Genomic DNA, 26,209 nt, shown 5'->3' with positions numbered 1-26,209 from the left:
CACATCCATAATTGTCCCGTGTGCATCAATTCATGTATTTATGTGTTTTCTGCTTTTCCCTGGCATTATTTTAACCCCCCACTGCCTCTGAACAACACATCTCCATGTGTTTCTGGCTTGGTCTGCATGTCTGGAGAAAGCACATCCATAATTGTCCCGTGTGCATCAATTCATGTCTCTATGCGTTTTCTGCTTTTCCCTGGCATTATTTTAAACACCCCCCCCCCCATTGCCTCTGAACAACTTATGTCTCCATGTGTTTCTGGCTTGGTCTGTATGTTTTCACTGTGCAAAACGTGTGTGGCAAACAGTTCATAGTTCTCATGTTTTACATAGTTCTACTATGAACACAGTTCATAGTTCTACATGCCTGTATTATAGTTATGTGTATTATACAACGGCTATTCTGAAAGTAAGTACCACTTGGCTGTTAAAAAAAACAAGACTTAAGGAAAGCAATTTAATACACCCCCTGCTAATTGGGTAAGAGGCACTTTTTCAAGTGGGTGCTCCTCTTTTATTTAGCAGGGGGAGAGTAACTGGCCCATCTCAACCCAGCAGTGTCTGTTCTAGTGGCTGTCTGCTGGTATTCTTTTGGCATCTTTTTAGATTGTGAGCCCTTTTGGGACAGGGAGCCATTTAGTTATTTGATTTTTCTCTGTAAACCGCTTTGTGAACTTTTAGTTGAAAAGCGGTATATAAATACTGTTAATAAAAAAATAATACTGCTCAGAAGTTAAATACCACGGCCACACTACTTTTCCATGCAATCTCTATCAGAATTGAGGCAATTGTCATATCATGGGACAAGCTTCTTTATCTCCTCCATGAAGAACATTCCCACCAGGGAGCTCAGCCAGAGACAAAGTTTGTTTGGCAAGTTTGCTGTTTGGGCAGTAAGCTCCATAAGACAACCACAGTTTAAACCAACTTTCTCCAACAAGAAACTAATGGCCACTGTGGTCTGGGACCTTAAAGGATGACAATCACCTGGGAGGCAGGAAAGCAAGTCGGAACAAAAGGAGAGGAATTCAACATTGGGCTGCTTCTTCCGCCTGACAATGCACGCACACACACAGCAACCTGCAGAATGGGTTAGAGCTGGCTTAACTCCCTGGCGGCAATGTTCTTCCTACAGGGGATAAAGAAGCTTGTCCCACATGACAATTGCCTCAATTCAGATGGAGAAGTCGTGTGGCCATGATATTTAACTTCTGAGTAGTATTAAATTGTTTTCCTTAAGTCTTGTTTTTTAACAGCCAAGCTGTTAAAAAACTTACTTTCAGAACAGTCCTCATAAATAAGCTCAGTAATATTCATTAATTCATATAGGTTCTGTCTCTAATGTACAGGTGTGCCCCCTTAACTGCAGATCCTGTATCCGCGGTTCACAAATCCCCCCCTGCACAAAGTATTGTGTCTACTGCAACCTCCGGGTGGCTATCTCCTGTCTGGCTGTTGGCTGGGGGACAATGCTTAATTAGACACAAAGTGCCTCAAATCTCCCGGCAACAGGCTCTCCCCCCTTTCTTTAGCAGATTAGGTGCCACAGGCTCCGAAGTTTTATGAGAGGAAGTACTGTCCCCCCAGGCAGGCTGCAGCACCAACTCCTGACATGAATTATTAATGATACTGTTCCTTTAACTACACCCCCCAGCCCTTAAGTACACAGGCAAGCATGTGCCACAGCCTCTGGCTGGTTTCAGCCTTGGTTCAGCCAATCCCTGCCTCTCAGCACTTCCTGGTAGCCTTTGCAAGACAGCTGCCCAGAGGCTGCAGCAGACACAGTAAAGCATTGTACTTTGTTTCGATGGAGGGGGGAATTGCAAACCACATTTTTTGTGTTTGTTCTTATCTGTGGTTTCCAGTATCCATAGGGGGTTCTGGAATGGAACCCCCACAGATACAGGGGCATGCCTGTATTCATTTACGCACATTTATGTAAACTTATTCAAATCTGAAATGTGAATTCTTTTTTCCCCTGGCCCCCAACACAGTATCAGAGAGATGATGTGACCCTCCTGCCAAAATGTTTGCCCACCCCTGGTCTGGTCCATATTCCTGTAAAACAAAACGTTATGTCATTTTCTGTGGACCGTACATCCTATGGACTGTAGAATATTTTTTGGAAATTTCTCTATGTTGTACACTAAGAATGCTGCTCATAGAAATGGTCATCAAAAAAACTAATTAAAATGTATGTTACTCTAAAAACAATTCAAACAAAAGTATATATACCAATTTTTCTGCTTCTGTGTTCATCTCCCTTAATTGTTTGATGTGTTCTTTCTTGATCATAAGAATTTTTGATAATCTGGTCTGTAGAAAAATCAGAGAAATATTTTGGAATCAATATAATCATTTAAATAAATTTAATGCTGTATGTTTTAGAAGTAGAAACATCAAGCTAATGTTTTAAAAATAAATCAGATAGCATGGATGCAAGTCAGATGCACCAGAGGACAGGCGACTCTGGATTTTTGTGTGGTACTTAGGACCTGGTTAAAGATGTAAATTTTACTGAGCCATTGGGGAACAGTGACTATGCTGCATTTAGTTTCACCATGCATGTCAGGGGAAGAGTGCCAAACAAATCTGACACAAAAACCCTTGACTTCTGAAGGGTGGACTTCCCTCAAATGAGGAAACTATAAGGAAGAAGTTGAAAGGGAAGGTAAAGAGGGTCCAACCTCTCCATTGAAGCTATTTAAAACAACAGTAATAGAGGCCCAGTAAAAGTGTGTACCGAAAAGGAGGAAGGGTTTGATTAAGTCTAAGAGAATGCCAGCATGGCTAATGAGCCAAGTTAGAGAGGCTGTTCAAGGCAAGGAAGCTGCCTTCTGTAAATGGAAGTTGTGCCTGAATGAGGAGAATAAAAAACAAACTGTGGCCAAAAAATGTAAGAAGGTGATACAGAAGGCCAAGAAAGACTTTGAGGAATGCATGGCCAGCAATATTAAGGGGAATAATAAAAGCTTCTTCAAATATGTTAGAAGCAGGAAACCTGCCAGAGAAGCAGTTGGCCCCCTAGACAGTGAGGGAGGGAAAGGGGAGATAAAAGGAGATGTGGAGATGGCAGAATGCCAGACGCAAGGGACGGCACCAGGATGCAAATAATCTGTGTGCTCCCTGGGGCATTTGGTGGGACGCTATGAGATATAGGAAGCTGGACTAGATGGGCCTATGGCCTGATCCAGTGGGGCTGTTCTTATGACTTAACTAAACCAGCAGGGGCATATCAAATCACAATTTGTGCTAACCATAGTTAGATCACAAATCATGGTCTGAGCTTCCAAATGTACAAAAGGGAAGCCATGATTTAGAGCCACATTTCTGCTTTCGTTTCCATCCTCTTAACTGTCAGCTTCATGTTAATTCCTATTGCCATGTAGCAACAGCCTTCAGAGTATGAGCAATTGCTGTAACTATTCTATGTTAATTCAGACACCAAGAAGTATGGTTTCAAATTCTGCCATGCCAGGCAATCACAGATTGGTTTATTTACACTAACAGCCCAATCCTTTGCATGTCTACTCAGAAGTAAGTCCCATTAGAGTCAATGGGGCTTACTCCCAGGAAAGTGTGGATAGGATTGGCCTGTCAATCCCCAACCAGGATGTATCTTGGTTTTGTTCCAGAGGCTGGTCTGGAAGTCAGAATGGATGCAAGTTGGAACAGCACTATATGCCTGTCCAAAATCACAACCATAGATTATGCCTGCTAAACTTTTAAAGTCTAAAGTCTAACATGACTTTAAAGTGAAGTGCTCTCATAATTATTTCAAACTGAATGGGATAGCTATGAAGTGGTAAAGATAACAAAACATCATGAGGAAGGAATAATCATGTGCTCCTGTTTCATATACATTTCTACAGTTTTACACAGAATAATCTGCCCCCAACATTGGTATATCAATATTGCAAAACAGGAAAAGCAAATCAATTTTATAAGAAGGAATATAGCTGTTAACATTTTAGAACAAATATTTATGGCACGTTATTATGCAAAGCTTGTATTTGAAAGTCACATATGAACTAATCAAATAGACTACTGAAGTTCAAAATCAGTACAGATACAACTGAAAGAAAAGCAGGTAACACTCACCACTTGGATAAGGAATTCTACTGGAAAACCACCTAATGTCTCGCTATCTGAGCCTGAAATTTTGTTTTTCCAAGAAGACTGTCCTAATAAAGGATCACTGTCCTATATAAGAAAAAAAGTTGCATTTAACAACTTATTGCTAAAAATATTTGGTAAAGCTTTAATCTCGAGTTGGCTAAGTGGTAGAATTTATTGAACTGTTACTTTCATTGGCTTCAGATCCTTCAGAAAGCTACTCAATAAAGCAAAACTTCCATTTCATGTCACTTACTATAATTGGCGACTGGAGAGAAGGTGTATAATGTAACCGAGGAGGAGTCATAAAGAATCGAGAAGGGCGTTGTTTTTGTCCAAAGGCAGCAATTGGCATGGTCTCATGAGGTTCATTACTCTTAGGTTACAGAGAAAAAGAAAAAGGATGTCTTTAAAAGCACTCCACAAGTTTTACTTAAAACTTTTTGTTTATATTTTGAGCATTTTAACTGTACAACGAAAGTGTGGATAGGACTGCAGGCTAAACCTGCTTCAGATAGTTTCAGACAAAACACAAGAACATAAGAGCAGCCCTGCTGGATCAGGCCAAGGGCAATTCAGCTTCCTGTATCTCACAGTGGCTCACCAGATGCCTCAGAGAGCACACAGTCAACAAGATACTGGTATCCTGTTGCCACTTCCTTGAATCTGGTATTTAGAGGTAGGCTACTTCTAAATCCCTGCATATAGTCATCATGATTTATAATCCGTGATGGACTTTTTCCCCTCAATAAATCAATCCAATCCCATTTTAAGGTTATCTAGGTCAGACACTATCACAACTTCCTGTGATAAGGAGTTCCACAGATTAATTACATGCTGGGTACATGCTGGGTAAAGAAATATTTCTTTTTGTCTAACTCCTCTAACTCTCCACGCCAGTCTATTTTTGTGTGTTGTGTGAGAAGGAATTTCCTCTACCCATCCCGTGCATAATTTTATATGTCCCAATCTCACAGGTGATTGAAGAGCCACAAATGCTGTAGCCTCTCTTGTAAGAGAGGTGGCCCTAGCCCATTAATCATTTTGGTTGCTCTCTTCTGCACCTTTTCTACACCGTATCCTTTCTGAGATGTAGTGACCAGAACTGTACATGATGGCCTTACCATCTATTTGTACAATGGTACAATAATATATTGGCTGTTTCATTCTCAACTAAGATCTTTCTCTGGATCTGTCATAAACCACTCAGAACCCATTAGGGTATATGTGAATTTTTGATTTCTTAAAAATGTGCATTTCTTTGCACTTACTTGAAGTGCATCTGCCATTTTACTGCCCATTCTCCCAGTTTAGAGAGATCCTTTTGGAGATCTTCACAATCCACTCTGGAACTTCACCCTCTGGAAAAATTTACTGCCATCTGCAAACTTGACCACTTTGCTGCTTATCCTCAACTCTTAAGTTATTTGTGAACAGGTTGAAAAGCACCAGTCCAAAGAATGATCCTTGGGGCACACCGCTTTTCACCTCTTTCCATTGTGAAAACTGTCCATTTACTCCCACTCCGTTTCCCAGTCTTCAGCAGCTCCTAATCCATAAGAGGGCCTACCCTCTTATTCCCTGACTGTGCAGTTTTCTCAGGAGCTTTTGCTGAGGGAAATAAGGATGGGATAGACTAGAGAAAGTGTTAAAATCTTGTTATGCTATGAGGGTGTATATCAACACATTCATATTTCTAAAATATATTCTTCTCTTTCTGAAGATCTCTCTAAAACCCTTGTTCAAGTCATTTATTTTAATTTGATTTGACTATGAGAATTCTCTTTCTTCCAGACTCCTACCACCTCATCCAAAACTATTTTTCACTTAGCAACAGTATTTAATGATTTTCAACATTTGTGTATATCTATTGCTAGGTAGACAATTTTTTAAAAGCAGAAAATAAGTGGAGGGAGACTTGGATAAGTGCTTGCCAGTCAAGTTCTGACTGCCAGCCAAACTCTTAGCACCTTTTCCTAAAGCTACACATCAGTTTACTAAGGTTGGTTACTTACTATACATATCACTTGCATACTTCTTTGTGCTGTATATTCTATATTTCTATATTTCATTCATGAATGATATTTTGCTTGATTAAAAATACAGAATACATTATTCAGACACTTTCACAAGCAGTATAAATACTTACAAGGACTTCATAATCTGGGATTGTATGTGTTCCAAGCCCTGACCTCTCAAAAGTTACTCTGTACGTAGCATTAAGAGTATCAACAGCATCTATCTGTCCAGTGAAGAGTCCATCATGAGCACCACGTAACCGTGCTAATATGAATAATAAATATCACAGTCTTAGTATTTTGAGGTGCCTTTTTGAGAAAAGACATACTAGCCTAATACAATTATTACATACAGTAAAGTACATACATATTACATACAGTAAAGTTATGTATACCGTACACCAAAGAAACAAATGTTTGACATCACATCTCCTTCAATTCTAGGCCAAAAAAGAGGCTGATTTATATCACCAGTATAGTTATGCAAAAGAACATTTAAATATATATTTATATAATTTAATCTGCTTCTTCAAGTGGTGGGGATTCATTCTGGCTAGAATATCTCCTGTGGTTAACGAAGATTTCAGCAAGCATTGCTTGCATACTCTAAAAGCCTATCCCTATTGCTTGTAGGGTCAGACATTTAAATTTTCTAAAATCGAAAAGACAAGATTTTCAGGATCCTGAGGGTGCATCTTAACCAACATTCCAGCACTGGCATAGCTGTGCCAGTGGGGCATGTGCTGCATCCTGCAGTTGGGTGGTGTCATGGATATGTACATGTTAGGCCTAGGTTAGCATGTGAAGCCTGAACCAAACTAAGTCAGTAATGGAGAAGTGGCTAGCAGTTCTTAGCTGCAAGAATGTGAGTAAACAAACAAAAAGATTGTTGTCTCTCCTTTGCTGGCCAGAAAGGACGGACAACAAGAATCACAACCCATTGGAAGCTTGTCTGAATGCAGACAGAAAGGCGCCTTATCAAGCTGATGAAGTGCAGCTATGGATTTCCAGTTGGGAGCGGTAAGAACTAAGAGGGCTAGCAACCAGGCCCACTTCCAGAAGGTTCTGTCCTCAAAAGTTTCTGATTGGACAGTCTAAATAAGTATGAGGTCACCTCAGTACTATTAGCATAAGAAGTATAATAATGAGCGCCCCAAGGGGTGTGTCTGGTTCTTCTTGGGCAGAGTTTTTTTGGGTGCAACATCTTGCATGCTGTGAGCTCCATTGTCCACCATGGGTATCTGGCCTCACAGGTAGCCTGGAGCTAAGAGAAAAAAGAAGCTGACCCAGGTGAGAGATAGGTATTTAATAGAGATAGCCAGCTAGCTTTACTATTTTATTGCTGATATGTTTCCTAGATGTTTATGCCTCTAGCATTTGCTGCCTTATGTACTTAATAAACTAAAATCTCTTTTACCAAGTTGTTTCATTGTCTGTTGGGGACAAAGGTTTAGAATCCTGCCTAGCCGTTCAGCAAGCTACCAAGTGCTCTTTGAGGTCTAGTAACTTGAGGACTGAAGCTTTAATTGAAGAAAGAGCTCAGTGCCTGCAAGGGATAGAGTTAAGCCTAGAGGGTCTCAGTGTCCCTGGACTGAGACACTGGCACATACAGGGTGGTGGCAGTACTACTGGACAGGGGGCCTTGAGGGCTTTAGGGTTCGAGAACCAAGAACTCTAAGCACCCCAAACCCCCTTAAGTTTATGACAGGTGGCAGTCATGGAGGCCTCTTCAAGGTAAGGCAATGTTTCTTCCCTTACTTCAGAGTTTCATTGCCCTTACCTTGGTGCTGAAAAGTTGGTTAGGATTACGCCCTGAATTTAGCACCTGTGAAAAATTGCAGAATACAAAATTTGCCCTCATTTATAACTTATACTGAATAAATAAATTGATTTGGGAAACACAGAACAATGGATGTTAAAACAAAACTGCACTCCTCCTACTTTACAACAGTGGGCAAAATACCTAGCCTGTTTCTAGGAGGTTGATGGTAGGACACTAGTGCAGCAGAAAAGCTAGTGACAGCAATGCAGTATTATCATAATACTGCATTAACTGTTAGACCTGATCTATGAGCATATCTCTCATTCAATTGATGGGAGATGCTTTTGCAAGTGCAGTGCTAAGTTTGGAACTAACCCATCATTTCTCAAGCCCAGGACTAGAGCACTTTAACAAGAGTAGCTTATAGGGAAAGAAACCCCATTTACTAGATGCCGCAATACTAGCAAAGGAACATGCAAAAGCTATATTGCTTAGCAACACAATCTTATGCATGTCTACTCAGAAGTAAACTCCATTGAGTTCAATGGGACTTATTCCCAGGTAAGAGCGTATAGCACGGCAGACTTACAGAGCAATCCTATGCACATTTTCTGGGAGTAAGGTCTATTAAACAAAATTGGATTTACTTCTCAGTAAATATGCATAGGATTCATTTGATAGTTATCTTCAAATTAAGCTGCCTCTTCAGAACGATGTTGATCAATTAAAATATTAATTCCATTTAGAGATGGAAAAAAGTTACCTGTAACTTTTGTTCCTATAACTAGTGGCAATGGAATTTCTTCTGGAAGATCTTTAAATTGAGATATATCTGCCACCTTCCGCTGCTGCAGAAGCCTAATTTTTTGCCTTTTCTGTTTTAATGCAGACCGTTCCTCTTCAAAGAATGCAGAAGAACACCTGCAAAACAGTAAGCAGAACTATTCTGACTTCTTTCCATCTGTTCTGTTTTATTCCTCCATGCAACTCAGCACATCTCTAAGATATTATACATTGCCATTACAAAAAAAAAAAAATCATTTGGAAAACAATTCCAGCACAACAGACCAATAGCTGATACTGAGAAAGACTTGCTGTAGGATCAACATGATAGAGTTTAAAATACATCTGGAAAGAAGTTTGGTTTTTACCTTAACGGCAACTCAGAGAAAGGGAGATTGTCAGTAGGGAATATGGGTAAGTGCAATAAGGTACAAGAAGTGGTTCTCAAAACTTTTTAGAGACCCTAGATTTTTGCTGCCTGATTTATAAATGCCAAATGCTGTGGCTCTAATGGTGATGGTGCTCCCACCACAAGTCGCAATTTGTTTAACCTTCAATGCACATAGCTTAAATTGCCCTGTCAGTTTTACAAACCACTAAAGATTGGGTCATGACCCACTGGAGGGTCCTGGACTCACAGTTTGAGAACTGCCAAGATACAGGATTGGAATATAGCTATTTGGTATGGTGGGAAAAGAGACGATGGAAAGAACAGTCACGTTGTTTCTTTCTCAATTATAATTAAGCAGCATATCTCACAGTATAAAAAACAACCACCAACTTTGAAGAATGAGGGCCCAATCCTATCCAACTTTCCAACACCAGTGCAGCTGAAATGCAGCCCCAAAGTAAGGGAACAAATGTTCCCAAACCTTGAGGAAGCCTCTGTGACTGCTCCACCACCACAGGAAGGAGTGCACGTCCCATTGGCATGGCTATACTAGCACTGGAAAATTGGATTGGATTGGGCCCGGAATCATTCAGGAAACCTTTTAACAAAAACCTCTACCAGTAACCCCACCCAAGAACCAGCCTAAAAATGTTCAGTTCTTCCAGACACACTCATTTTTTACCTTCGTGGTTTCCCCATTAATCTTCTGATTTTCCCCCATTCCACTCTTGTTAACTTTCTGGTTTTCAGATTGGGAAAAGATTCTTTCAGGCAAACACAGAAATCATTATCACCTTCAAACAGTGGCCTGTAAAAAACAGTTGGTATTTTGTTATGGTGTATTCGAGTGGTTTCAGAAAAAATATATTATGATATACTGAGACAATTTCACCTTCACAAATGCAACACTTTAAAGATGTATTACAATTTCCCATAGAATACTAAAAGAGAATTTTGCTTCCCAAAATTTTCAGTTGCAGCCAATTACTAATTTGAGGTCAAACATAAAGTCGCAGTAGAATCTACTTTTTCTTCTTAACCCATAGAGTGGCAGAAACATATTAGACATGATTCTCCTGACTACAATAATTGTACAAGTTAGAAATGAAACTAAAAAACCATTATAGCAGCTTAGAAAAAATTTAAAAATGTGTCAAAATATAGTAGGTTAAAAAAACCAATCCAATAACATTACTGAAAGAATATTTTAGGAACTGGAACACAAATAGCAATTATTTTCTTATATGTCATGAATATGTACATGTTAGGCCTTGGTTAGCATGTGAAGCCTGAACTAAACTATGTCAGTAACAGAGAAGTGGCTAGCAGTTCTTAGCTGCAAGAATGTGAGTAAACAAAAAGATTGTTGTTTCTCCTTTGCTGGCCAGAAAGGACGGACAACAAGAATCACAACCCATTGGAAGCTTGTCTGAATGCAGACAGAAAGGCGCCTTATCAAGCTGATGAAGTGCAGCTATGGATTTCTAGTTGGGAGGAGTAAGAACTAGGAGAGCTAGCAACCAGACCCACTCAGAAAAGGTTCTGTCCTCAAAAGTTTCTGATTGGACAGTCTAAATAAGTATGAGGTCACCTCAGTACTATTAGCATAAGAAGTATAATAATGAGCGCCCCAAGGGGTGTGTCTGGTTCTTCTTGGGCAGAGTTTTTTTGGGTGCAACATCTTGCATGCTGTGAGCTCCATTGTCCACCATGGGTATCTGGCCTCACAGGTAGCCTGGAGCTAAGAGAAAAAAGAAGCTGACCCAGGTGAGAGATAGGTATTTAATAGAGATAGCCAGCTAGCTTTACTATTTTATTGCTGATATGTTTCCTAGATGTTTATGCCTCTAGCATTTGCTGCCTTATGTACTTAATAAACTAAAATCTCTTTTACCAAGTTGTTTCATTGTCTGTTGGGGACAAAGGTTTAGAATCCTGCCTAGCCGTTCAGCAAGCTACCAAGTGCTCATTGAGGTCTAGTAACTTGAGGACTGAAGCTTTAATTGGAGAAAGAGCTCAGTGCCTGCAAGGGATAGAGTTAAGCCTAGAGGGTCTCAGTGTCCCTGGACTGAGGCACTGGCACATACAGGGTGGTGGCACTACTACCGGATGGGGGGCCTTGAGGGCTTTAGGGTTCGAGAACCAAGAACTCTGAGCACCCCAAACCCCCCTAAATTTGCAACATTATCCCTCTTAAAATCTGTGAAAGTGCCAAATATTGTGTAGAGATGTTAATGAGTTACCAGTCAAGTGAACAGTTGTAAAAATATTAGAATACTGACCAAAAAACTGTGTTTTTGCCCCATTCCTCTTAAAAAATTAACTTTATTGAATACAAAATATCCATTCAGTCACTGTGTGAAAACAATATGGTTTAATTCCATCAAGCTGCTTCAAAATAAATAATGAAGTCACAAACAAAAAGTCAGACATACTTATCTATATTTGAGTAGAACCACTCATATATACACCACTTGTGTGCTTTAGGAAGTTTGAGTAAATTCCGGAGCCGCAAACCTATCTTCTGCGATGCCTTTTTGTCTGGTGTTGGCATTGATGCTGTAAACTTCTAAACAGTAAAAAAAAACTTTTAAAGAGTAATTTTGCCATGGAAAACAGGTTCAGAAGCATTTGTCTATTGTTGCTGCTTTTTTTAAAAAAATACTCTATTGGGAGATTACAAACAAATTTTAAAACGTAGGCTACTTATCCTACTTATCAATGAATACAAGAAGCTTTATACAGGGACATACCTGTGGAACCATTGCAACCCTCTGATTTCTTTTGGGTGATCTTGTACTCATTTGTCTTTCTTCTTCTTCACAAAAGGAACGACTTCGTTTGGAACTTCTGAAGGGCTGAAACAAACACAGTAAAACCTGACTGAAAAGTCGCTCAAAGTGACTTCTTGCAATACACCAAAGCCACGACAAAGAAACAGAAAGTGTTTTTGTTTATAACATCTTTTTTGATTTGTGTTGCACAATTACACCTTAGATGTCATTTTGTTCCTTCTTATTTCACACCTTTAAAATTTCATTTTGCTCTATGTTGAAAGCAAGAAGTCTTCGCAAAACCTAAGAAGTCAGTTCCCCCAGGAAGGACTGCCACTGTATTGGTGTGATGCTATGTTTTATGATATTGAACTGGGAGGATTATTTTAAATCCTTGCATTTTAGTGTAACCAGTTTTAGGATTGGGTTTATGAGGATTGAAAAAGAATATTCTTATACAGAAGTCAAACCAGTGGCATAGCTAATGAGGGCCAGGGGGCAGTCCGCCCTAGGTATCTGCTTCGGGGGGTGTGACATCACAAGTGACCAAAATCACTAAAATCATGGTGGTTAGGAATAATACCATTGTGCTATATACTGTTGGAAGTGGAATTTACAGCAGAATGCAATGAAAGAAACCAGAGTGAAGCATCTTCATTCTATCAAACGTTATGGTAAAAAAAAATAGAAAACAAAAAATGCATGGAGCCCTATAGAAAGTGAAACTGAGCCATTTCATGTGATTACTTGTGAGTAGGCAAACATGCCTTAGTACATTGGAAAGGGAAGGTTGAGAGGAATTCAAGGACACCAGAATGGTCCTAATCCGATGAACCCAGCCCCTAAAAAACACCTATGAAGGAAGTCCCTCCCTTCAAGCTGACAAATGTATTGAGCCCTATGGAAAGGGCAACTAAATGTTTACTCGTGAGTAAGCAAACGTGCCTTGGCTCTGGCCAGGCCAGGCAAAGGGGAATGTGAGGTGACCAGAATGGTCCCAATCTGATGAGAATGTGGAGTTAAATAAATGCTCCAGAAGGCAGCCCCCCCAAAGTATAAAATGGAGGCTTGAGCTGGTAGATGAATTTTTTCTATTTTAGACTTGCCAAGCAAGGTGGGTCCTCATAGTGATATGGTTTAAATATAAGAACTTAAAGTGAACTGGGCACTGGGTAAGGCTGAAAATCTCACTGATTTTTTTGTGGGGGTGTTATTGCAGGCAGGCTACAGAGAAAATTATTTGGTGGAACAGGGCTGGCTTCCCCTTGTTTAATTATTTGTTTTTCTTTAATTTAATTACTTATAATTATTTATTTTAATTTGCTTGATGATGTCACTTTCAGCCATAACATCACATGAAAAGTTAACCACGTCGTATGGGGTGACAAAATTTATGGGCCCCAGGTGTCAAATGACCTAGCTATGCCACTGAGTCAACCACTGATCTAACACAGTATTATCTACCCTGCTGGCAGTTCTTCTGCAGGGTCTCAAGTGTTTCTCAGCCTTAGTATGCAGCAAACTTCAGTTAGGTGCTAGGCACAAAACCTCAGAGCTTTGGAAAAGCAGCATATACATTTAAATGAAGGACATTACTTACTTCTTAACACAAATCATTAGCACCTGCAGAGAGATTCTTCTAAATTATATTTTGATATGATAAAAGTGTCTACTGATGCTGACAAGAGCTATTGTAAAACAGTCACTAAGAAATTGGACTGTGAATCAGAATTTGCCTGGTTCAAGTCTAATCTCTGTCATGAACTCACTAGGCGGCATTAGACAATCCGCTCCCTCACAGTTGCAGCTCCAGCTGCAATAGGGAATAATAATACTTACCTTACAAGGTTGTTGTAAGGCAACATCAAAATCAACGGTATAGTGGGAAATTTTTAAGCTTTTCATGGCATCTCCCCAATCCCACCCATGTGTTCAGCAGGATTTACTCTCAGGTTAATTTGTGTAACAAGAGCTACATACTGTGTCTCAGGCAGCCCTCTAGGAAGTTGATGGCCAAGTCATTACATGGGCACAGCAAATGACAATATCCTGTGTACTGAATTCAGTGGAACTCACTCCTAAGAAAGCACACATAAAGCCATGATCTCTGTTGCCATTAAAAATATTAGACCAGCCATTTTCAACCACTGTGCCATGGCACACTGGTGTGCTGCGGATGGTCTGCAGGTGTGCCATGGGACTTTGGGGGAGGATCATTTGTTAGTAGGGCCACTGGGGGATGTGAGCCCCTACTGACAGCGTGGTGTGCCTTGTCAACTGTCCAAAAACTGATGGTGTGCATTGACAATTTTAGTGCTTTGTCAGTGTGCCATGAGATGAAAAAGGTTGAAAATCACTGTGTTAGACATTCAGAACCAAAGAGATAATTTTGAAAATGTGACCCCACATGTCAATGAAGCCAGGGGAAACATTTTTACGTCCCCAAACCCCCAAATGTAGAAAAGTCAAAAAAGCACAATATTATAGAGTCATTAACAGATCAACTTTGCTCATTACCATTTCTACAGTAGCTCCTGCACTCTTGCTTTTCCTCTGTAAAGAACTGAATTTTTCATTCCACGTATTGGATAAGCTTCCTTCTGTTATAAATAAGCCATAAATCATGTGTGGGTTTCTCTCATATAAGTAAACTTAGTATAGAAGCAGTACAGTGTACACTTCAAAAAATCCTGTACAATTTAAAAGTAAAATTTCATAATTTTTAATAGTGACCAAAGGTATTTAATAATGAGTTGGATTCAGACAACTGAAAGTGGTATTCCACTTGGTCCTCTGTGCTACAGCCCCTGGTGTTCCCTGAAAAGGGGTCTGGGAACTCCCAGGAATAGTTTGGAATACAGTGCAGGTGTCTGCTGATAATTGGGACAAATTGTGCCCTCCCATGAGTTGCTTTTTGCTAGGGCAAAGCAGTTCTGGATCCCACAGTGTTTAAAATATTACATACATTCTTGTTTCAAAATTGCTTTTAGCATGAAAAACCACAATTTTTCGTGTGGCATTTTCAAAATAGATTTCAATTTCTCAAAGAAGCCATTTTTGCCAGAGCACTATATACCATATCCAATGGGTAGAGGTGGAATTTTTCCAGTGATAATGAAATAAAAATACACACCATTTTCTGCATTTCTCATTTTGTAAAACAAAAAACCTGAAATCTGCAAAAAAAGAAAAAACCGTTCTCTAACATCTCTACTTTTACATGTATGTGGCTGCATCTGCCGACACTATACCACTTATATCACCTACCCAGTATGCTTTTAAAGCAATTATAACTCATAATTATAATTTATAAAAATGTACCATTGGAATAAAAAGACATAACATTGCTTTCTGCGTGACTCATTTTTGTCAAATAAAACTGAAAAAGCACACCTCTACCAATGGGACAAAAAGAGGAGCATAATGTAATATAGAAGGACAACATGGCACTTTCGAAGAGTACATAATTCAGCGTTACTACATTTTTGATAAGCAATCTCTGAGTTTCCCTCCCTCTCTCATTTTCAGATGTCATTTCCAAACTGAGGGGCAAAAAAAACCGTGTTTCTTAATTAGAGTAATCTTATTGCATCTTTTCTGTCCCATTCCCTGAAGATACTGTATATGTTTTCATGTGTGTCCAGTATCTCAGGTTTGCTGTCTGGTTCTAAGCAGTATTGGCAGGTTTTCCCCTGAACCACGTCTGAAAATGAAATGAGTAATGGTCCTTTGGCATGCCTGAAAATGGGAAGACAATTTGTGAGAAAGAGGGCATGCATTTGGAACTAATGTAATCTTCTACCTTGCGTTCCAACAAGATCTCTTAGAAGGGCTCTTTGGCCCTACAATGTGTATTCCAAATTAGGATTATTCACTGCACTTAAAGAAACTGCAGAACTTGCTTCTTCTGAGACACATTCAAGCATCTTGCTAAAGCATTCAGAAATACATATTTGTAAACATGTCTGGGCCTCCCGCATAGAATGTATGGAAGCAGTACTCAGCTTAAAGTCTATTTCATATTACAATTTCCTAACACAGATATTGCATTTGCAGTTGTAAAATGCATGGGATCTACAAAAACAAGAAAACTGGTGCCTTTTTCAGTCTAGGTGTGGGGGGGGGGGGAGGAGAAGAAATGATGGGGGAAAATGGAAATATAAGGAGGTATTTATGAACTTAAATGTACTTTATTGCATTAATGGCATGAAAAATATTATGTATAATGGAGCTGCATGCACAAATATACTATGGAGGAGAGATGCACTTCAATGTCAGTAAGTGTAAGGTCATGCACATTGGGGCAAAAAATCAAAACTTTAGATATAGGCTGATGGGTTCTGAGCTGTCTGTGACAAATCAGGAGAGAGATCTTGGGGTGGTGGTGGACAGGTCGATGAAAGTGTTGACCCAATGTGCGGTGGCAGTTAAGAAAGCCAATTCTATGCTTGGGATCATTAGGAAAGGTATTGAGAACAAAACGGCTAATATTATAATGCCGTTGTACAAATCAATGGTAAGGCCACACCTGGAGTATTGTGTCCAGTTCTGGTCGCCACATCTCAAAAAAGACATAGTGGAAATGGAAAAGGTGCAAAAGAGAGCGTCTAAGATGATTATGGGGCTGGGGCACCTTCCTTACGAGGAAAGGCTACGGCGTTTGGGCCTCTTCAGCCTAGAAAAGAGACGTCTTTAAAAGGGGATTGGACAAGTTTCTGGAGGAAAAATCCATTACGGGGTACAAGCCATGATGTGTATGCGCAACCTCCTGATTTTAGAAATGGGCTATGTCAGAAGGCCAGATGCAAGGGAGGGCACCAGGTTGAGGTCTCTTGTTATCTGGTGTGCTCCCTGGGGCATTTGGTGGGCCGCTGTGAGATACAGGAAGCTGGACTAGATGGGCCTATGGCCTGATCCAGTGGGGCTGTTCTTATGTTCTTATGCTGTATATATAACAAAATAAATACCTTGATTTTTATTCACTCAATATACCTAGGGTTATTGTAAGCTGTTAACCCTGTAAACTGCTGCATCTTAAGGCACCTAAGTATACCTTAGTTTTTGTCCATTGGGATAAGAAGAAAATAAAGGTCTAAAAAAATGAAATTGATACTGTGTTTAACAAAAGGAAGGATTTAGAAGAACCTCAGCAATACCAAGAAGAACCAGAATAAACTCAATTTTTAGGGGAAAAGCTTCAAAAATAAATATCCCTGTATTTATTTTTCACAATTTAGAACAGGCAATAAATGTAGATTTTCCATTAAACTTCATAGTAGCACTGACCTCTTCATGCACAGTAAAACTGCCCACTTACCTGATGGTAAGCCTACTGAACTTGGTGAGACTTGCCTATGAATGAGCATTCTTATGACACAGCATAAGTGTAACATAAGTTATCCTAAATCATATTTATCCCACTATATCCCTGTAACTGATATGATATAACTTTAAATACTAGTATACTTTATGGCAGTGGTTTTCACTTCTTTAACACTGGGACCCACTTTTTAGAATGAGAATCTGTCAGGACCTACCAGAAGTGATGTCATGAACAGAAGTGACATCATCAAGCAGGAATAGTTTTAACAATCCTAGACTGAAATCCTACCCACACTTACCCAGGAGTAAATTCCATTTACTATCATTGTTAAAAGCATATACAGAGTAGCCTGTTCAAAGTACAGGTCTGTAACAGTTCCCCAAATGCAGTCACATACTAGGGTAGCATGAAGTCTAATATATTTAAAATAAAATATTGAAATGAATGGGGACACACTTGAAATTGGCCTGTGACCCACAGTTTGAGAATCACTGCTTTATGGTAATGGATAACTGAGATGCAAGGATGGCAGATCTATTTGTAGCAGTTGCATACAAGTCAGGTGATAGAGGATTTGATTTTCAGAGCAAAAGCAGTGTTCAACTTAAGAAATAAATTGTGTGTTTTACCTTTCAAGCTGACTAAAGCTTTGGCTGATGAACCTGAAAATAAATAACAGAAAGTCAATATAGTGAAAACATGTCTCACATGGATACACAGTTCATGCACTAATTACATTCAATTTATTTTTCTTCATTACTAAGGAATTATTTAGGGTATACCTACTTCACAAATTTATTCTACTTTCAAACCCGTTTAACTATTATGACTCCCAACCAATGAGCTGTAATTCAGTAAACCTGTAGTTCTGTGAAGGGACAGGATTCTCCAAGAAAGAAGCGTAGGTATTCTCACAAAACTACATTTCTTTGGGAGCACCATGACAGCTAAACAATTGTAGTGTACAAATAAAGTATCAGAACAGCAGCTGTATTAGAGTGAGTTTTTAATGCTCAGTCATGGTTCGGTGCTCCTAGACTGAACTTGCACACTCTCCTAATCATTTTGTGTGGTCCACTTAGGGCGCAATCCAAACTGCGCCTTGGGCTGGCACAAGTCCCTTGTGCTGGTTGCACCTCCTCAAGAGTTGGCTTAGCCAGCACAGGAACATGTGCCAGCCTGCAGAGGTTGAATCCAGCCTCCACTTCAAAGGGGAGGCTTGCATTGGCCGACGCAAGGGACTGGGGAGGGCAGGGAGGAGGCAGGAGAGAGGCATTCTGGAGCAGGCGGAGGGTGGGCAGAGGGCAGTCCTGGGGAGTGGGCAGGCAGGCGGGGCTGGGACCCAACAGATATGCTGGATCCTAGTCCCTGTTCCTGAGTGGTGCGGAGCGGCTGGAAGCCACTGTGCTCTCCTCATGCCACCTCTGGAGGTGGCGCAAGTCTAAGGAGACCTATTGGGGCTGCGGTGGCTTACCCAAAGGTAAGAGGAATAGTTTCCCTTACTTCTGGTTGAGCCACTCTGGACCTCTATCTTGCACTGGATACGTGCATGCTTTCTGGCCTGCCTGTTCCAGTGCAAGATAGGATTGCGCTGTTAATTAGTTATGTCCTGGTTTGTGGCAAATCAGAGCTTGTAGTTTCATCTTAACTAACAATGCTGAAAAAGAAATCTAGTTGGATATAATTAAGTGTTCTGCTACTTCATTAATACAATTTCATCAAAATATCTCCAATACCTTGGCACTAGCATCGGATGCCAGCTCTACAGACAGCTGCATAAATGCTTTATATTATTAGGTGCCTGAAACAGTTCAAGACTTATTTAATCCACACTGAAACAAAATGAACTGCAACTGATACATTAACTAGTTTGTTGATACACTGAGATCAACATCTATCTTAGCACACATAGAATATTAAACCGGGATTTATATTGCATAGTTGAACAAACAGCAAGAAAAAAAAATTGGTGCAGACAGGACCGTAGGCTGCTCTAATACAGAGGTGTCCAAACTTTTTGGTAGGAGGGCCACATCATCTCTCAGACACTGTGTCGGGGGCTGGGAAAAAATGAATTTACATTAAAATTTGAATAAATTTACATAAATGAATACATTAGAAATGGAACTTATATGAATGAATGAAGGTCTTGCAGTAGCTCAAGGCCTATAAAAGGCCTTTCCTTCGCTGTTGTATCACAAATGTGAAACAGCAAGCAGTGGAGGGAGCCCTAAGTTCGTAGCTCACACGAGAGGTCAGTCACCCTCACATTGACAGTAGTTGTGTCGGGCCAGCAAGTCTCCGGAGGGCCTGAGGCACACTGGAGACTGGGGGCTCCCCATGGGCTGGATTGGATGGTCCCTAAGGGCCGCAAATGTCCCCCAGGCTGGAGTTTGGGCACCCCTGCTCTACTACATCAACAGAATAGATACCACAGCCAAATATGAACTTGCAAAGCTATGTTTATACATTCCTTGCTTTCCACTCTCTTCATTCCCCAATGTCTCCTAAACTACAGTAGATAAACAAGTTGCCAGAGGAAAAGGCTTTAAAAGCTTTATGTCATCACAAGGGCTCTCAGAGTGGACTCAAAGTTAGAATAAAAAAATAATTGTAAAAGTGACTGAAGACCAAAAGAAGAAATGAATTTTACAATTTCTACCAGTTATGAATCTTCCTGGATGATAAACACCAATGATCTATGAGCATCTTCATGGGCCAATCTGCCAAGTAAATGGGAGTTTCACAATTTCAATTAGGCCCACAAGTAAGCAACACATTTATCAAGATGTAAGAATACCTATGATCCTAGGGGAGCATCAATTTTTGAAGTACATTTTGCTATACTGGCCAACTTTGCTATACAGTTTCATATAAGGTCCAGATGCTGTAAAACTTTAGATTAGTTGACAGCTTCCGATGGACAGCCCAGGTGAGGTTATAATGGAAATTCACCTCCAAAATATTTAAAGTGTATGGATTAAATCCTAAAAAGCACAACTGGAACAAAATTATGAAAGCTAATTTCTCCTTTCCCTCCTCAGCACAACAGCCTTCCTAAAATTCTACTCCAGAAAGAAGAGATCATCTGAAAGTGGATTGTATATGGCACTGTTACTTAAATTGTGGGTTGTGATCTCAGTGTTGGTGGGTCACGAAGCTTTAGCTGATAGCTGAGAAGTCAAATGCATGAAACCCAGTACTTTTCAAACTGGGGTGCCGTGACACCCCAGCCTGAAAGCCCTGGGCAGTATTCCCTTAAGGGGCTGGGAGAGGGGGAAGGCAGAGATGCGATGCCCAGCATCACATCTCTGCTTGGGGCGCAGGGGCACGCTGCCACTCTCACCACCTGCAGGAGCCTCCCAGGGGTCGATTTTGCGATCAAGAAACAGGAAGTGGTCGCGATCACCTTCTGGAGGGCTCTGTGCTGTGTGGGGAGCCCTACTGAGGCTGGTGCTGGGCTCCCCCAACCCCCGGGAGGCTCCTGCAAGTGGCGGTGTGTGGCAGTGCGCCCTTGCACCCAAATCAGAGGCATGATGCTGAGCATCGCATCTCCACCTTCCACCCGCCCTTGCAGTAAAGATTTAGTGGCTCTCAAAACTCTCCCTGAGAGTTTGAGAACCACTGCATGAAGCCTAAGGAAAGTAAACTGAGCCATATTGTGCATTTACTCATGAGTAGGCAAACTTGCCTCAGTCCATTGGAAAGGCAGGCTGAGAGAAATCCAACAATACCAGAATGGTCCCGATCTGATGAACACACACCCCAAAAAACACCCGAGAAGGAAATCCCTCCCTCCAAGCTGACAAATGTATTGAGCCCTTTGAAAAGCAAAAGTAAGCTACACGGTTGTGTTTACTTACAAGTAAGCAAATGTGCCTTGACTCATGCTCAGGTCAGGCAAAGAGGAATGCAAGGCCACCAGAATGGTCCTGATCTGATGAAAGTGGAGTTTAGCAAATGCTCCAAGAGGCAGCCCCATCCCATAAAAAGAATAAAACAGAGACTTTAGCTGGTAAGGTGAATTTTTTTTCTTTTTTAGACTTGTAAAGATAGGTGAGTCCTGATGGTGCTATGGTTTAAATATAAGAACTTAAAGTGAACTGGGCATTGGGTATGGCTGAAAATCTTACTGATTTTTTTTGTGGGGGGGGCATTAATGCAGGCAGGTTACAGAGAAAATTCACTTGGTGGAACAGGGCTGGCTTCTCCTTATCTGTTTTACTTTAATTAACTTGATTTCACTTCTGGCCATGACATCACTTCCGGTGGGTCCCGGACAGACTGTCATTCTAAAAAGTGGCTCCCAGTTTGAGAACCTCTGGTATAGGGTGCAAAGGGCTGCAGGGTTAAGGGAGATCAGTTAAAATCCCTCCCATCTGCCACTGTTTTTGTCTGTTTACTTACCCAGAGTAAGGGAACTGAGTCTAGTAAAAAGAAGGTCTTAGAAATAATTCGTGTGAACAGAACATTCAACAGAAATATTCTCTTAAACTGCTTTCCTTTGAGGCCTAGTTCCCACAATCAGCAGATTAGATAATAACCCTGTATATGATTGCAACAGTTCAGTTTGCAGGAGAGAGATCCTATGATGGAATGTTCCCCACAAATCACAACAATCCTACCTGTAGAAAGTTAAGCTAAAACCCTTCTCCCAATATGTACTATTCTATGGTCAGACAATTTTTTGGTACACAGTTGTGTGTACAGGATTAGTTGTGTGAGTTCTCGATTACAGCATGAAGTAGCACAGTTCAGGACAAGTGTACTACCTTATCTTCTGTCTGTGAGGACCAAACATGAGGCATCACAGACTTCTACAGCTAGAATGCTATATCAGGAGAGGTGATTATATGTCTCAATAAAGACCTCTTTTAAAAAAGCTCAGAGAATTAGTTTTCCTCACTCAGGAATAACTGATTGCCTTAATACTGCAATTAAAGTTAAAATTTTCCTCTGGGTCAGAATAACCAGCAATTCAGGCTGGATTATCTTTCTCTGTAAAACTTGGCTTGAATAAACTTGTTAAGTCATTTGAAGACAGTTTCACTAAATTATTTTTCATATGATGAGTACCTCTGACATGGTATAGGTGTCCTCTGCTTGGTGTACGAATTCCCACATGGGATTATGTGAGTAAGCATGAAAATAGATCGGAGTTAGGGAAAGGGTAGGCTATATGGTCTTTAGCCTCAGCCAGCTTTATTACTATATTGAACAGTTACAAATATCGTATCCATGTTCATTTAACAATATCCACGTAGGGCATTTTTATAGATGCATTTCCCTCTGCAAAAGTTTTATGTATTTAGAAAACCTGCTTCACCTCTCTCGCCAAGGCAACTCACCCTACTACCAACGACAGCCAACAATCATCCTGCACCAAAGCAGAAAGAAAAAGCCAAGACAAAGTATATGAAGGAGGATAAGGTGGGGCAAATTGAGCTAGTTGGGAAGGCATTTCACATGGTCAGTGCTCCCACCAAAAAGGTCCTATTCCTAGTGGATGTCCTACATGCCATGGAAGGCAGGCGCCCAGAGCAAGACCCAAGAAGCTGGTCTGAACACCAGGTTGGGTCTTGCTCTGGGTGCCTTTGCCTTCCACAGCATAAGTATGGACAGGGATATTGGATGAAGGCAATACTTAAGGTATTCAGGTCCCAAACCATTTGGGCTTTAGAGTTTATAATCAGCAACTGAGCCAAGAAGTATGTATATAAAATAATACACATATGCAAGTATTGTACATGATCATGTATTAATGCAAAGGAACATCCTTAACTATACTATCATCACAGTCTAGAAAACCTCTTTCACGACTTAAACATTTGTTCTTTCTTTTATAAAGATTTATTAACCATACAGAGAAAATGGAAACCTTGCTTTGTTACACAAACTATTCCAAAAACTAGAGAGTATTATTTTCAAATCCTCTACAAATACTACCTTAAAACATTATTATTCAGGCTCCAATCCTATCCACACTTACCTGGGAGTAAGCCCCATTGGCTATAATGATACTTCATTCTTAGACATGCATAGGATTGGGCTCTAAGTTATTTCCTGAGTGCTTTCATTTCTCAATTTCAGTTTTCTGTTTCAGTTAAATACTTAACACAACAACATATTTTAGACTCTTCTTACTTGCTAAGGATTCAGCTCTATGTCCAAATATTTGTGCTTTACATACTAGGTACACTTCAAAAGTTGTTTATAATTTATCAGCAAGTGGTACTATGTAGACACCTCAGTGTTTCTCTTAACTTGTGTAGCACCAACACAAATGTGCACTTGAGTTATAGTGTCTATGACTTTGCATTACCACCAGGTACTCGCACACATCTTTACATTAACATCCACTGCTGCTCATCCTGAGCCGTCTATTAATTCTCTGTATGTATTTTTGCATGAACATAACAAAAGGTTAAATATACCCTCACCTGTCTCTGAGGTGTATGTTTATGACAGCAGGTACCCCCCCCCCAAAAGACTGCAGTGAGGCAATTGTGTACTTAACCAGGACACCTTCCCCCCCCATCCAGTGCTTCTCAATTTTTGTAACTTTGAGTAGTGTTTGAATTAGGGGGCAGAGATAAGGACACCCCTCATGAAAGCCACGAGCCAACAGCACCAACCTACCCTCCTTCTCACCTGACAATGTACCCTTTCCTCATCATCTTATAAAACATAGTAGACAAGGGGACAGTCACAAATGGCAATTTGGGTACTGCCTTTGAGCAGAAAAACAATGTGCCAGCCATTCTTCTCTAAATGCTTCCCCACTGAAAATATATTCTTGATTTGGCTTCCTGAGATACTGTCCAGACAATCCAAGTGGATCCTACCCTCAAGATATGACACAGTATTGTTTTCCTTGGTGCAATGTGCATGTCATACCACATCAAATACCAGGAAGTATACAGGGTTATTTACCCTGTCCACAGAAACATGTTCTACTATCCTTGGTCCTGTACTTGTAGGCATTAACATTTGTTCAGATCACTGGTTTGGGTATGTATACATGAGGCAGACAGAAGGAAACTGCTCTTTTATCAGTCTGACAGCCCAATTCTATGCACACTTTCCTAGGAGTAAGCCCCACTGACTCTAAGGGAACTTACTTCTGAGTTGACATGCCTAGGACTGGGCTCCCAGTGCCCTGCTGGTGTGGGCAAAGGGCTGTGGAGAGAGTCTCTTTCTCCAGCCACAGCATGCTCCTTCCTGCAAGGGGCAGAGCACCTCAACCCCCCAATGCGCCCCAGGTGAGTGGCACGTCAAACCCCAGGAGCAGGACGCCCAGGGCAGGGCCAGACCCTCCCCAGTGACGCTGTGGGGCTGCCCGCCCCGGAGAGGCACAGTGACAGTGACAGTGCCAGCCGCTGCTCGCAGACAGGGCTTCCCCGCCGGCCTCGGGAGGCGCGCACTACTCCCTGCCCCAGGTCTGGGGGCGCGGGGCGCGGCTCACCCCGGGAGGAGAAGAACAGGTTACATAACAGCGGCTTCCGGCCCTGCGCCCGGCCTCCCCGGCTCCCCAGCCCCGGGGTGCGACCGGCGGAGGGCACTGGGGAGCGGAGCGGAGCTAGGCCAGGCCGGGCACTGAGGGGGGAGGCGGTGGCTCCGGCTCCGGCTCCGGCCCCGCACAAACCCGCTCCAGCACCCGCGGCAGGAGCGGCGGCGGCGGCGGCGGCGGCGGCGACCGCGGCGACGGCTCCGCGAAGGGGGCGGGGCGGGCCGGGAGCCGTGCCGGCCCCACCACCCTGGCGGCGAGCGGGCAGGGGTGGCGGAGCAGGCACAGCGCGGGGCGCCAGCGCTACTCACTCTCGTCAGGCAGCTGATCCAACTCCGCCATCTTGAAGGAGCCGCGCCGCTTTTTCAAAGGCTGCCTGTCGCGGTGCATTGTGGGCGACGAGAGCGAGTCCTCCTGCTGGCCCGGGCGGGGGGGGGCGGCGCGGACAGGCGCTCGGCCGCCCGGGCTCCCCAAGGGGCGGAGGGGCCTCGCGCTCTCAGCCTCGCTCCGGGCGCGAGGCGGGAACTGGAGAGCGGGGCTGAGGGGAGCCCGTCTCCGGTGGGTCGCGGCCGCGGGCGCGGCTCAGGTTGGCTGCCGCTGGAACGCCACAGACGGACCAGGACTCGCCCGCGGAGCAGCTCCCGGCGCCTGCCTGCCAGTGGGACGCTCCGGGGTGGGCGGGAATGGCACTGGCAGCACAAGCCTGTCTACTCAGCAGTAAGTCCTCTTAGAGTCTGTGGGGCTTACTCCCAGGTAAGTGCGGATAGGATTGCAGCCTCACAGCCCAGTCCTGTGCACGCCTACTCAGAAGTAAGTCCCGTTAGGGTCAATGGGGCTTACTCCCAGGAAAGTGTGCATAGGATCGCTGCCTCAGAGACAACCCTATAACTGTCTACTCAGAAGTAAGTTCCAGTATAGTCAGTGGGGCTTACTCCCAGGTTAGTGTGGATAGCATTGCCCCCTCCCTTCAGCAACTCCGCTGTACACCACGTATTTCCCAGCTGTCTCCTATTGATGTTGGATTTTTGCAGATTTGTTATGCCCTTATTTGAAATGGCTTCGGGTTTTTTTTTGCGTTCCTCAACTTGGACAGTTTTATCTACTACAAATAGGGTGACCAGATACCCTCTTCTTCCAGGACATGTCCTCTTTTTTTTTTTTTTAGCTCCATGTCCTGGAAAAGAACTTAAATATCCTCCTTTTCCTGTGAGCAGACAGCGCATAGACTTCTTGTAATTAATAAATTATATGTAATATAGTTTAAAATAAGTAATATAGTATTTAAATTAACCACATGAAATCAACATGCAAATGTTTTTAGCTTTTATTTTGTCATGTCGTATATTTTTCTTGGATGTTCCACATTTTGGGGTGCCTTTTATGGTTATGACATCTGGTCACTCTGCTTTCCTGCTTCCATTTTTTCAGAACACTGATTAGAAGTCCCAACTCCAACCATATAAGTGTTCATGGCAAAAAAAGCTGTCCTTGGTGTGCACACATAGGCTGGACTGCACCCTGAGCTTTCAGTA

General features: G+C 41.9%; 1 protein-coding gene across 4 annotated transcripts in view; it reads right to left on the bottom strand.

Moving 5' to 3' along the window:
* LIN9 (lin-9 DREAM MuvB core complex component) overlaps nt 1–25,067 on the bottom strand; it is a 34,850-nt gene extending 9,783 nt beyond the window's left edge. Inside the window, exons 1-11 of one of the 4 annotated variants that reach the window (XM_066618691.1) lie at nt 24,989–25,067; nt 17,800–17,832; nt 14,365–14,447; nt 11,827–11,931; nt 11,509–11,642; nt 9,756–9,881; nt 8,663–8,820; nt 6,269–6,402; nt 4,376–4,495; nt 4,105–4,206; nt 2,239–2,319 (exon numbers count right to left, since the gene is read on the bottom strand). In XM_066618691.1, coding sequence (XP_066474788.1) covers nt 2,239–2,319; nt 4,105–4,206; nt 4,376–4,495; nt 6,269–6,402; nt 8,663–8,820; nt 9,756–9,881; nt 11,509–11,642; nt 11,827–11,931; nt 14,365–14,447; nt 17,800–17,832; nt 24,989–25,067 — 1,155 coding nt within the window. Of the gene's footprint in view, nt 1–2,238; nt 2,320–4,104; nt 4,207–4,375; nt 4,496–6,268; nt 6,403–8,662; nt 8,821–9,755; nt 9,882–11,508; nt 11,643–11,826; nt 11,932–14,364; nt 14,448–17,799; nt 17,833–19,152; nt 19,172–24,988 lie in introns of those variants that run through there. The other 3 variants (XM_066618692.1, XM_066618693.1, XM_066618694.1) reach the window with 3 other exon arrangements.
* Between the last annotated feature and the right edge of the window lie 1,142 nt (nt 25,068–26,209).

Source organism: Tiliqua scincoides, chromosome 1 (assembly GCF_035046505.1).
Source record: "Tiliqua scincoides isolate rTilSci1 chromosome 1, rTilSci1.hap2, whole genome shotgun sequence".
NCBI lineage: Eukaryota > Metazoa > Chordata > Lepidosauria > Squamata > Scincidae > Tiliqua > Tiliqua scincoides.
This window is presented reverse-complemented; position numbering and strand designations above follow the sequence as displayed.